The 13,759-nt window shown below is 36.2% G+C and overlaps 1 protein-coding gene and 1 long non-coding RNA gene across 5 annotated transcripts in view; one reads left to right on the top strand and one right to left on the bottom strand.

Annotated features, from left to right (window-relative positions):
• The window catches only part of LOC127449150 (uncharacterized), a 230,751-nt gene that overhangs the window by 7,689 nt on the left and 209,303 nt on the right, over positions 1-13,759 (bottom strand). The window lies entirely within an intron of this gene.
• The window catches only part of lrrk1 (leucine-rich repeat kinase 1), a 238,663-nt gene that overhangs the window by 42,391 nt on the left and 182,513 nt on the right, over positions 1-13,759 (top strand). For all 4 annotated transcript variants that reach the window (XM_051711490.1, XM_051711481.1, XM_051711498.1 and 1 more), the window contains 6 exons: positions 3,712-3,860; positions 4,306-4,532; positions 5,032-5,159; positions 10,478-10,641; positions 11,570-11,707; positions 13,510-13,622. In XM_051711490.1, the coding sequence (XP_051567450.1) occupies positions 3,712-3,860; positions 4,306-4,532; positions 5,032-5,159; positions 10,478-10,641; positions 11,570-11,707; positions 13,510-13,622 (919 nt within the window). The remainder of the gene's footprint in view (positions 1-3,711; positions 3,861-4,305; positions 4,533-5,031; positions 5,160-10,477; positions 10,642-11,569; positions 11,708-13,509; positions 13,623-13,759) is intronic.

Genomic DNA, 13,759 nt, shown 5'->3' with positions numbered 1-13,759 from the left:
CAGATCAAAAGGTTTTTAAGATCATGAGAAACATTTCAGTCAAGTGACCCCAAACTTTTGAACAGCAGTGTATATATATACACACACAGTTGAAGTCAGAAGTTTACATATACCTTAGCCAAATACATTTAAACTCAGTTTTTCACAATTCCTGATATTTAATCGTAGAAAACAATCCTTGGCTTAGGTCAGTTAGGATCACTACTTTATTGTAAGAATGTGAAATGTCAGAATAATAGTAGAGAGAATTATTTATTTCAGCTTTTATATCTTTCATCACATTCCCAATGGGTCAGAAGTTTACATACACTTTGTTAGTATTTGGTGGCATTGCCTTTAAATTGTTTAACTTGGGTCAAATGTTTTGGGTAGCCTTCCACAAGCTTCTCACAATAAGTTGCTGGAATTTTGGCCCATTCTTCCAGACAGAACTGGTATAACTGAGTCAGGATTGTAGGCCTCCTTGCTCGCGCATGCTCAGTTCTGCCCACAAATTTTCTATCAGATTGAGGTCAGGGCTTTGTGATGGTCACTCCAAAACCTTGACTTTGTTGTCCTTAAGCCATTTTGCCATAACTTTGAAGGTATCACTGGGGTCATTGTCCATTTGGAAGATCCATCTGCGACCAAGCTTTAACTTCCTGGCAGATGTCTTGAGATGTTGCTTCAATATATTCACATAATTTTCCTTCCTCATGATGCCATCTATTTTGAGAAGTGCACCAGTCCCTCCTGCAGCAAAGCACCCCCACAACATGATGCTGCCACCCCCATGCTTCACAGTTGGGATGGTTTTCTTTGGCTCGCAAGCCTCACCCTTTTTCCTTTAAACATAATGATGGTCATTATGGACAAACAGTTCAATTTTTGTTTCATTAGACCAGAGGACATTTCTCCAAAAATATATTTTTCCCCATGTGCACTTGCAAACTGTAGTCTGACATTTTTATGGCGGTTTTGGAGCAGTGGCTTCTTCCTTGCTGAGCAGCCTTTCAGGCTAGGTTTATATAAGATTAATTTTACTGTGGATATAGATACTTGTCTACCTGTTTCCTCCAGCATCTTCATAAGGTCCTTTGCTGTTGCTCTGGGATTGATTTGCTCTTTACGCACCAAACTACGTTCATCTCTAGGAGACAGAATGCGTCTCCTTCCTGAGCGGTATGATGGCTGCGTGGTCCCATGGTGTTTATACTTGCGTACTATTGTTTGTACAGATGAACCAGACTTGTGGAGGTCCACAATTTTTTTCTGAGGTCTTGACTGATTTCTTTTGATTTTCCCATGATGTCAAGCAAAGAGGTACTGAGTTTGAAGGTAGGCCTTAAAATACATCCACAGGTACACCTCCAATTCAGTACACCTCCTATCAGAATCTAACTAGCTAATTGTCTAAAGGCTTAACATAATTATCTGAAATTTTCCAAGCTGCTTAAAGGCACAGTTAACTTAGTGTATGTAAACTTCTGCCCCTCTGGAATTGTGATATAGTCAATTAAAAATGAAATAATCTGTCCGTAAACAATTGTTGGAAAAATTACTCACATCATGCACAAAGTAGATGTCCTAAATGACTTGCCAAAACTATAGTTTGCTAATATAAAAAATGTGGCATGGTTAAAAAAATTAGTTTTAATGACTTCAACCTAATGTATGTAAACTTCCGACTTCAAATACACTGGCGGCCAAAAGTTTGGAATAATGTACAGATTTTGTTGTTTCTGAAGGAAATTGGTACTTTAATTCACCGAATTGGCATTCAACTGATCACAAAGTATAGTCAGGACATTACTGATGTAAAAAAACAGCACCATCACTATTTGAAAAAAGTCATTTTTTATCAAATCTAGACAGGCCCATTTCCAGCAGCCATCACTCCAACACCTTATCCTTGAGTAATCATGCTAAATTGCTAATTTGGTACTAGAAAATAACTTGCCATTATATCAAACACAGTTGAAAGCCATTTGGTTTGCTAAATGAAGCTTAACATTGTCTTTGTGTTTGTTTTTGAGTTGCCACAGTATTGAATAGACTGGCATATCTTAAGGTCAATATTTGGTCAAAAATGGCAAAAAAGAAACAGCTTTCTCTAGAAACTCGTCAGTCATTCATTGTTTTGAGGAATGAAGGCTATACAATGCTTGAAATTGCCAAAAATCTGAAGATTTCATACAAAGGTGTACACTACAGTCTTCAAAGACAAAGGACAACTGGCTCTAACAAGGACAGAAAGAGATGTGGAAGGCCAGATGCACAACTAAACAAGAGGACAAGTACATTAGAGTCTCTAGTTTGAGAAATAGACAACTCACATGTCCTCAGATGACCGCTTCGTTGAATTCTACCCACTCAACACCAGATTCATGTACAACAATAAAGAGACGACTCAGGGGTGCAGGCCTTATGGGAAAAATTGCAAAGAAAAAGCCACTTTTGAAACATTAGATTGGGCAAAGAAACACAGACATTGGACAGGATCTTAACCCTATTGAGCTATTGTGGGATCAGCTAGAGGTGCGTGAGACGTGCCCAACAAGACAGCCACATCTATGGCAAGTGCTACAGGAAGTGTGGGGTGAAATGTCACCTGAGTATCTGGACAAACTGACAGCTAGAATGCCAAGGATCTGCAAAGCTGTCATTGATGCATGTGGAGGATTTTTTGATAAGAACTCTTTGAAGTAGTTTAAGAAGTCCTGAATTTTTTTTCAAATTGTAATAGTAATTTTTCATTTAAAAACGTTATTATGTCCTGACTATACATTGTGATCAGCTGAATGCCACTTTGGTGAATAAAAGTACCAATTTCTTTCCATAAGAGCAAAATCTGTACATTATTCCAAACTTTTCCAATGTCGCCAGTGTATACATCAAGCGTTGTCCTTTAAACAATACACAGTGAACAAAATGTTTATCCACCTATAGGCAAATATATATATTGCAGTTAAATTCAAGGCAAGATATACAACCTGACACTATCTTAAACTTGGATACTGGTGAGTTAAGGATATAGGCAATTTTGTATTTAAAGATAGAACTCATTTTACGATTTATAGGGGAAATAAAGTTGTGTGTGACAGTGAATCCCATTGACACTTTACAAAAAAAATAAAATAAATAAGTTTAATGCTATTTCAGAAATATATGTAGGTCATTCCAGAATATTTAAATAACTGGTCAGGACTGATTTTTAAAATTATTTGTTTGTCATTTAAGAATTTATTGAAATACCTTACCAGCTTATTGTGGGTAGACAACTATAAGTAAATCATTTGCTTGATTCCCTGTGGGGGAGGACACTGTGGCTCTAAATGACAATTTAAACATTACCGTTTATTAGAACAAGCTTTTCTTCAGGTCATTGCCTCAAAAGGGCTTTGCAAAAATCTGTTAACTGACGGATGGATTTGAAGAATGAAAATGTTTGATACAGTATTGCAATTTATTAAATACTTGAACACATTTAAAAAATGTTGCTACAATTGTTGAGTCTATTGTCTTCACCATAAACTGTGCAAGCCGTAAAGTGAAAGCAGGGGAATTTTCACACAATGTTCAGGTTTCCCCACTTTGATCCAATACACACACACACTTCCCCCACACACTTCCTCTTTCAGCCTAGAGGTGGAGAAATAAACAGAGTACGTTCTTCCTGGTGAAGGCAGTCCAGCTTGAAGCCTTTTTATCTCTTTCATCTCCTCTCTTCAGGAAATAAGGAGATTGCGTGTTTTCTGCTGGAGAATGGAGCTGGTTTCTCCTCTTATACTCTGATGGATCATGCAGACTTCAGCAGACAGCTGCTCAGACAGCACCTCCTGGAGGACAAAGACACACCTGCCGACGGGAGACTGGAGCAAGTGAGACTGCTTTACACTCCTGTCTTACTGAATTCTTTAAAAATAAGCACTAATGTGGCATTTTATTTTACGGAAGTATTAGGGTCAGTATTAGTTTCTCTTTTTAAGTTTTTACCTTTTTACGTTTACACACATGAAGAAACCTGCTACCTGTCTTCAGAGTGTGATATCCACTGCCAAATGTTTGCATATGTGGGACAAAAAACACAGACATTAATGTTTTTAGTCAACATCAAGATTTAAGGTTTTTATGAAAATTTGTGGTGACACAAATTTTCGAATCAGTTGGCACATCTTTTCTTAAACAAGCCTGCAAACTCATCTATGTCACATCTACGTTTATTTTTGAAGACCTTCATTTTTGGAATCTGTTGTTTGTGTGATATACAGTGTGCGTGTATATATATATATATATATGTCATGACCCACCCCTCCTCTTCCACAGGCTCTGTGTGTTGATTGGTCAGGTCTGAAGCTGCCCTGGTTGGATCTGGGATGGTTTATGGATGTCTCCTCGCAGATTACAGTGCTGGATCTGTCTCAGAACTGTCTGACCTCACTGCCCTCTGTCATGCCCTGGGGTCTAATAAACCTGCACTCGCTCAACCTCTCCCACAATCAGCTCAAAGAGTTGCCCACCCCCACGTCATCACAGGAGATCATTTGCAGCAGGTCTACACACACACACACAAACACACACACACACACACACACTCACATACTGTAAACACATCCATGTTGTTTTGAAGCCATATGCTTTTTCATTTATTTGAGTAGTCCCCATTCCTACTCTTCTAAAGCCATGCCTTTGTGTGAGAAAAATACAAAATCGAAAGTCTTTTTTTACTGAAAGAAATCTGTGGATTCTTAGCAGCCTTTGTTATCTTGACAAATCTGCCAAGTTTAAGACATTGTTGAGATTTCTTCTGAAACTCTAGATGAGACACATGTGAGATTACTGCTCTACTTAAAAGTCTCCTTTTGCTCTCCATTTAATTGCATTGCTCTCTAGGAGATAGAACTGAGATATTAATAAAATCTCATTTGTGTTTCTTGATTTCTTTGTAGCTAGTCTCATTTTAAACTAGAAACAGAAAACATAACTTTCTTTAAGATGCCTTAAGCGTGTGTAATCAGTGCCATCTTATTTCTCTGCTTTCGTCCTCTGTAGATTACGCAATGTGAATTTGTGTGAGAATGAGTTGGAGTGTCTGCCAGCTGGTTTGCTTCACCTTGGTCAGATGCAACGGCTTTCAGCAGCCAGGAACAAACTCAGCAACCTCTTCAACATCCCCAGTGGTACACACACACACTATAGTCTAAAAAATATTTTAATTTAATATTTATGCCATGGTTTATTCGAATACTAGGTTCTGATTGGCTGGAATCCTCTACCTACTTGCTGTCCTCCGTAATGAGACATTGCAAGGGTTTTATGCCTTTGTTCAAACGACCTCTGGATGCAAAAACAGTGTAGCAAGTCTGATGAGTCTCAGAGCCAAGATAAACCATCATATCACAGAACACATCCTCATAAGTGATGCAGACTTCAAGTCATGCAATGCCGTCTTTAAATCAGTTATGAATTGCTACAGGGAAAAATGGGAAGGACACCAGTGTTCACCACCCCGTGTTACCTATCTGACCTGGAGAAAATTAGAAATGCACCTGCACTTTACACACCCATGACAAACTTTGCTATTTGAACTGTAATATGATAAACATCTAATATTGCTGCGTTGCTCAGTGTGTGCCTCACACACTCGCTAGAGAATGCCCTTTGCTCATGCAGCGATGATTTAAGGAAAAATTTACGATATACTATACTATATACTCTTAAGAAAAATGGTTCTAAACAGTACCAAATAAGGGTTCTTCGGCTTGTAACAATAGCAGAACCATTTTTGGTGCTCTACAGAACCCTTTTTTAAAGGTTCTGTAAAGAACCATTCTTTGAAAATGCTTTATAGATCCTCAATAGTGCTATAAAGAACCTATTTGATGCAGTGCTTTTTTTTTTTACCCCTCTATATGTTTGCTCCTATAAAACATTATATCCTCATTAATGGGTTTACTTTAACAAACAAACAAACAAATAAATATATAAATGCAAGGCATATGTATCAATTAAGTACTTTTATTTTCTATTCAAATGAAAAAAACAATTACAGCAATCATTATTTGAATACATGTACAAATTATTCTGATTAAATAATTTCAAATGCATAAATCACTTACATTATCACACACCCTGCTTTAAAGGAATCGTTCACCCAAAAATGAAAATTCTCATAATCTACTCACCCTCATGCTAACCCTGATGTGTATGAATTTGTTTCTTCTGTAGAATACAAATTAAGATTTTAAGAAGAATGTTTCACCTCTGAAGGTCCTTACAATGCAAGTAAATGTAATCAGAACTTTCAATCTTCAAAAATCACATAAAGGCAGCATAAAAGTAATCCATAAAACTCCAGTGGTTTAATCCATGTCTTCTGAAGCGATATGATAAGTGGTGAGAAACAGATAATTATTTAAATCCTTTTTGTGGAAGAATGTGGAAGTGACAGTGAAGGGTGATTTTTTTTTTTTTTTTAAATATTTTAATAGTAACAAAGAACTCAAATATTGATCTGTTTCTCACCCACACCTGTCATATTACTTCTGATGACATGGATTAAACAACTGGAGTCTTATGGATTACTTTTACACTGCCTTTATGTGCTTTTTGGAGCTTCATAGTCCTGGTCAACATTCAATTTGTTTGGATCTACAGAGCTGAAATCTTCTTCTAAAATCTTAATTTGTGTTCTGCTGAAGAAAGAAATTCATACACATCTGGGATGGCATGAGGGTGAGTAAGTGATGAGAGAATTTTCATTTTTGGGTGAACTTATCCCTTTAAGGTAGAGCAAAGTCCCATAAAACACAAAATAGATGTAATGAAGGCTAAATTCACTTAAATATCTGCACAATCCTCTATGATGTCTTCACTCTGCAGGTAATGAAGTTGTGGTGTCGGTCTGAATAGAAATACACAATTAGGTTCAGAGTCAGTGTTTCAGTATATGTGGACAATATATGTGAAAAATTTTATATGGATCACAAATTCAGTCTTTATCGCCCACATGCTTAGTGGAGAAGTGGAGAGAAGTATCCTCACCGAACACAGCTGGAAAGCATAGTATAGCTGCTTTTTAACTGTAAATCTGCGATACAAATTAATTACATTGTATTAATTAATTACAGTGTATAAATTCATGGCAAAAATAAATGTAAGAAAGAGAGAGATAAAAAGGAATACTTAAAACTCACATTATCTAATAGCTTTGTACCATGGGTGGGGTGGATAGCTGAAATCACAATAAAAATCCAAAATACTGTATTACCTCCTTTATCAGAACATAATGTCAGTATTTGAAAGAAAATTACAAAATGACAGCTCAACTCTTGAGTTGGATTCACTTTCTGGTAGAGATCTTTAAAAAATTAAACAAACAAAAACAATTTTATGGGTATGAAACCACCACTTACAGAAAGTTGTACTTTGTAAATGTTAAAATTTAAAGCACACTACTTTTGCAAAAACATACCCATGTGTTGTGCTGCTGCCTTTATCAAGCAGTGACAAAACTCTCTGTTGTCTGATAACAGGCATAGTTTGGTTCATTCTGTGATTATTATTTAGTGGTTATAAGTACTAAAGTTGGTCCATCAGTCGCATAACCTGCAGAGAGAGAAAAACAGAGTTTTATGATCATGAATTCCCTTGAAGTTTATTAAATATATTTTCAAAAAATAAATGGACGCAGGTTTGATTTTTATATAAATGTTAAGAAGCTCAAAGAAACATAATTAATAATTATTGAATGCATAGAGGACAATGCTGCTGTGAGAAAATAGATTTTACGCAATTAGTCATACAAATTCTTAAAATAGTAACATCTTGGGGAAAGTTCCTTCTTACAATTTATTGTATGTTCGTCTTGGATTTTGATGACACGAATGAAAATGCGATCTCTCCAACACAAACAGTTACGACTGTAATGGTAACAAAAGTGTTATAAATCATGACTTCAGATTTGGCCAACCTCTAAAGAAATGTTTGCTTCCAAACAGCACATTTACGATACACTCTAAACTTTAAATACAAAGCAGTTTCACTTTCAAAGATACAGCAAGTGAAGTGAAAGAGAAATAAGCAAACTCTAACTACCATTTAACTGAGCTGACGGGATTTGTTGTCCCTTATAACGTTCCTGCTAAAACTACTAATTGTTCATATGTTTTAGAGACATTGAAAAATATAAAGTTTACCTGTGAAGAGTGTGTGTTGACAGTTTAAGCACAAAAGGGTTCTTCAGGAAGATATGATAGAAGATAGAAGTTTTATAAGATAGAACTATTAAGGTCAGTAAAGAACCTTTCAAGAACCATCTTTTTTTAGAGTGTAGGATTAAAAGTAGTGTGCCTGTCACTGCTTGTGTACCTTTCATCAAGCCAGGCTGAATGGGTAAGTAGTTCACTCCAGTATTTTATGATGCTTCATAAAAGTCTATATTTTAAAAGGTCATGTTGATAAATAGGTCTACAATGCATTTTCATGCTGAGTTCAGCATAAGTTGCACAACAAATTAGGCTCAATGCTGAAACTCTGCTTACAGCTATGGTTCTGCTACACAGTGCCATGCTGCTTACACATGCAGTTTAAATTCTGCAACATGTTAATATGCACACTAAAATAAATACACAGGGTGTCTGAAACATCTTAATCATTATATATGTAATGGTCTTAATAGGTAAAATGGATACATAACTTTTTTTGTAGTAGAGGCTGAGCTGTGCATGTAATATTTACTAATTGGACCACTGAGCATGATAAGTGAAATTTTAATTTATGCACTGTAGCTATAGCTTAAAATAGTTTCTGTTAAGAAACTAAACTTTTCAGTTTCATCCAGTAGTGTTCATACACTTGCCCCAAAAGCATTTTGATACTTAAGACGTACAAAAATGTCTGACTGTCATTGCATTACTGTATATAACAAAATCGCATCTGTAAACAAATGCTGAAAGGCATTTTTAAAAAAACTAACAATCTAAATTTACAATGACTTTTAACCAACTGGTGTCAAGGTGATTTTTAGTGTGTGTATGAAGAAAGTTCCCTTTAAGGTCACAAAGGTGTCCTAGCACAGTAACCACAGTGTAGTTTATCACATTAATTATGAACATGTTCCACTAAAATTTGACAACCAGCAAGTGTCTGAATATTTTTTTTCTTTAACAGTTTATCTATTGTTTATCATTTTGAACCTAAAATCATATTTTTGCTAAATGTTTTGCTAACCTTCTTTCAAATAAATGCCACTCAGTTTTATATTTTGTCTAATCTATTGCAATGACATTTATACATTTTTAAGTGCAGCTTAAGTGTCCAAATACCTTTTGAGGCCACTGTGTTAAACAGTTGATTTTGCCCTGTTAGTGCTGCTAAAAAGGCAATATCCACTTAAAAAAAAACACTCAGTACCTCCCTTAGATCTCAACCCTATCATAATACCTTACTTTATTAACAAATGACAAAATGAATGGGATCAATGCATCAGAAACAAATCAACCCTGTAGTTGGAAAAAGACAAATTTTCCACTTCAGTAATCGCTGGGACCAGATGATTTAATCACTCTTCGAATAGGACACTCCAGGCTTACATACGTTTTTAATTATCAGGAGAAGATTCACCCATATGTGCCTCATGCCTGAGTCCACTGTCTCTTAAGTATATTTTACTGCTGGTTTTGTGTCCTTGATGAAATTGTTTTATTCAGCTGATACTCTTGAAAGATTTTTAACTAAGTAAAGTCCAGTCAAGCGGTGTTTATTGTCATTCCCTTCCTGTGTACAAGAGAAGAAACGAAACAAAGTGTCTCCTGAAACCACAGTGCATAACATTTAACATATAACATGACTTAAAGACTATCACAGGTAGATACATGAATTAGTGCAACAATGAATACAACAGTGAATACGAAACAACACTGTGCATGATGCATGTAGACAATAAATACAAACAGCAGTGTACATACTGAAGACAGACAGTAAACAATAAATAATAAATGCAGACAATTCTGATGTGTGCTGGCACCTATACTGAGTTGTGTGAAGTAGTAACTACACTAGGTAGTTACTGTGGTGCAAGTTATATCTAGTCTGCCAGTATTGCAGTGAGGTACTGTAGGCTTAATATTTGCGAAAAGGCAGCAGTTACTTTTAGTGCAACTGTAGATAAGTAGTTAAGAAAGGCCTGAATCAGTTTTAGAGTTTTTAGCGAAAATAGATCTTAAAAAGCATACATAGTTTTTTAATTACTATATCTTTTATTGTATTTTAACGTGTTTTTCACAATGAAAATTGCCACGGAAGCTGGCATGGTGTTAAATCACACACAAACAAATATTTCTTTGATGCAGTATGTACAGCAAGTATTCCCGGATTGGTTGTTCAGTGTTACAGTAAATGGTTTTGAAGTGTTTCTTATCACAAATCTGTTGATAAATTGATAATTTGATGTATTTAATTAATATTACAGTTATAACAGCCCTCTGTTCTGCTGCAGGCACAAACTGGATCGGTCTTCGTAGGCTGCAGGAGCTGGATGTGTCAGACAACTGCCTGACAGATCTGCCTTCCTCTGTACTGCACTGCCTGAAGTCTCTCAACAGTCTCAATGTCAGCAGGAACAAACTTGCACGCTTCCCGGACCCCTGGGCGTGTCCTCTGGTGGGTTCCTACTGCAAACAAAACCATTCATATGATCAGAAACTTTTTACTAAAGTCTATATAAAAGCACCTGGAATCAAACCCTTGACTGCACAACACAAAAGCTATATTCAAAAACCTAATGAGCTGCCTATGTAGGCATTGTGTATTATGTATTTTAAGGCATCATAGTTGTGCTCTCAATACGATGGCTATTACAAAAGGAAGGCATTATGATCTTAAGATACCTTCTTTTGTCCACAAGCTCAGTGGAAATTAAAAATCCATTCAAGAAGGCAATTCATTCAATATTAAAATGTTTTTGTATAAGAGAGGTTTTATTAAAAATGCACAGTTTTACTCAATATTTGTGTGTGCTATGTACTTTTATGCTTATTAGAGAATCATGTTGTTAGCTTAGCAACATGCTAACAGCAAACTGTTTTGAAATCTATTGAAATAATGGAGTCAAATCTCCTGTGTCTTTAGTGATAGGAACACTATTATTGTGACATGTAAAGTTGCTGCCTATGTAAAGCATTTCAAATATTTCGAACTTTTTAAAAATCACTTGCTACTGTTAGAAGGCAGCTGCCAAAGTTGGGTAGTAGACAGCAAAGTAGTTGATTAGGTTTTGAAATGGGGCTATTAACTTATTAAATATGGCAATGCTCTTACAAAAAATGTGGCCATGCCAAAGGTTAAGTGGTTTATCATGGAACAGTGATGTATCAGATGGTAATTACATGATACTTTGATATATAGCCTACAACATGACACAGAATGAGTACCATATTCATGTACCATCGTATTTAGGTGGTACTTTTATTGTATTTAGATGGAAGAATACATGATATTACCATGGTACCATGTTCAAAAAGCATGGTATCTTACCATGGTATTTTTTGTTAACTTATGGTGATAACCGGGTGCTAATTTTATCCCACAGAAAACCTGCAAAGCTTCAAACAACCAGATAGAGCATCTTCCTGGCACTATATCTATCTTCTGGAAGACTCATCTTCTGGAAGTGGACTTGTCTGAGAACATCCTGAAGGAGCTGCCCGAATACATATTTGAACTGGAGGTAAGAGATGCGCTGCTTGGTGAGGATACGTTTCTGGGTCATGTTAGGGATGTGTATAAGTGGGTTTTCCCGCTCTGTCGTTTTTACCTTTTGGGGTGTTGGGGGCCCCCCTCGGTCATTTATATTTTCTTCCCCCGTCAGTTCCCTTTCCCTGTCCTGCCTGTTGTCACGCCACTGATAATTTCTTTAAACCTCCACCTCACCAAATGTTATGACCTATACTTTGTTAATATTAGTTCTCAACTATTACATGAACAGAGCCATCAGGGTTTGCTTGGAAAGGTATAAGAGTTGCAGTACAATGGAAGTACATACAGTGTATCTCCTAAAGACATGAATTGTAATTTTGCAACATACGTAGGAAATTATGGCCACTCACATTAAAATGAAGACTACGGTCATATCAGTAACCTTATAAAAGCTGTTTCATTCTGCATGTAGAGGGTTTGCACATGGGGGCTGCCATGTTAGAATCACATGACCAGTCACGATACTATTCACTTAATCTCAGTAACCGTCCTGTAATTTGACACTTTCGCTCATTGATTAAAGTAATCATAGCTGGCTGTGAATACTAAATTTCTTCAATGGCATCTGAAACTGAGAACTATTGATTTTTAATTATGCTGTTTTCAAGCCACTAGGTGTCAGTGTAAGTCCAAGATGACAAAAAAGAAAAAATACTGAGTACACCTTTAAAAAGAAGAAGAAATTAATATTCTGCACATTAACTCTTTTGTACAAAAGGATTTTCTTGCTTCCATGGAAGCACACAAGATGTTCATTATAACATTCTTAAATCTTGCTGGTATAACATTGATCATCAGGTTTTGCACAAACTGGTGGAGTCCATGCCAGCTCAAGTGCAAGCTGTCATTAAAGCAAAAATGTTTTTTTTTTTTTCAGTTCAATTTTTTGTTCAAACTGTAATGTTGGTAAGATAATTCGTTATGAACAAATATGTATTAAATTAGAAGAGAATGCAAAATAGAAGGATTTTCACTAGTGGATTCTACTGTACCTTTGGCTACCAGCACTTAGTCCACCTTTTTCTTTCGTGTTCACCTCATGATGGTGCTGTACTCATAGTAAATGTCATTTTTACAACATCTGAGTAGTCAGATGTCCCCTCTATATCTCAGTCATAGTAATAGATACAAATTAATCAAGGAAAATTTTCAAGTGTGATTAATCATGTTTTTTACTTTTTAAAAACAAGAAGCCTACGCTTTAAATGTGCCAAGTGTATCATGACGTGTTAAAGCATTTACAGGGGAACAATACAGACAGAGGGATTTTAAAGGACTTACTTTGCTGTCAGTTTTGCAAGATAGGCAAGATGTCAACACAAAGAAGAGAAAGTGTGTAGGAAAGTGTCTGTGCAAAAACAGAGTGAAGGAATCCTTTTATTATTTAAAATTGAATTTCATGCTCGAAAAATCTCTGCTCTTCGTGTCAAAGTCAAGCGAACAATTTTTCAGGGAAGGTAGACTCTAACCTAACCCTAACCACCCTAAGTTTAGTTATTTTTAGTTATTCAACGTTGCTATTTGTGTATGGCAGTGATAAAGTCTTCCCAGCTTTCTTATGCAATACGCCTGAGATAACACACACAAATGTGTTTCATGAGTGCCCATAATATCAAGTCCACACTTGAGAATTGGCTTAAAAATTACCAGTGCATGACAATACAGTTGTGCAGTGATGAAACATTATGTTTGTACAATACCTCCAGGTGTCTGAGTCAGAGAAATTACTGTGTGTGTGTGTGTGTGTGTGTGTGTGTGTGTGTGTGTTTTTAGGCTATTGTCTCTCTGAAGTTGTGTGGGAATCAAATCTCGTCTCTGCCCACTCCCAATAAATGGAAATGCTCTCGCCTCAGAACACTAGACCTGTCCAGAAACCAACTCGGGAAGTAGGTTGAATGCATACACATAAGTAGGATCTGTTCCAAAACCAAGTTTTGCCTATGCAGTCAGTATTTTAAGGCATCATAGTCTCCCAGTGTGAAGGACAATCCAAATGGTAGCATAAGTATGTTGCCTTCTACGA

The sequence above is a fragment of the Myxocyprinus asiaticus genome, chromosome 1 (assembly GCF_019703515.2).
Source record: "Myxocyprinus asiaticus isolate MX2 ecotype Aquarium Trade chromosome 1, UBuf_Myxa_2, whole genome shotgun sequence".
Lineage (NCBI taxonomy): Eukaryota > Metazoa > Chordata > Actinopteri > Cypriniformes > Catostomidae > Myxocyprinus > Myxocyprinus asiaticus.
Note: the sequence above shows the minus strand (reverse complement) of the source record. Positions and strands in the feature narration are given on the sequence as shown.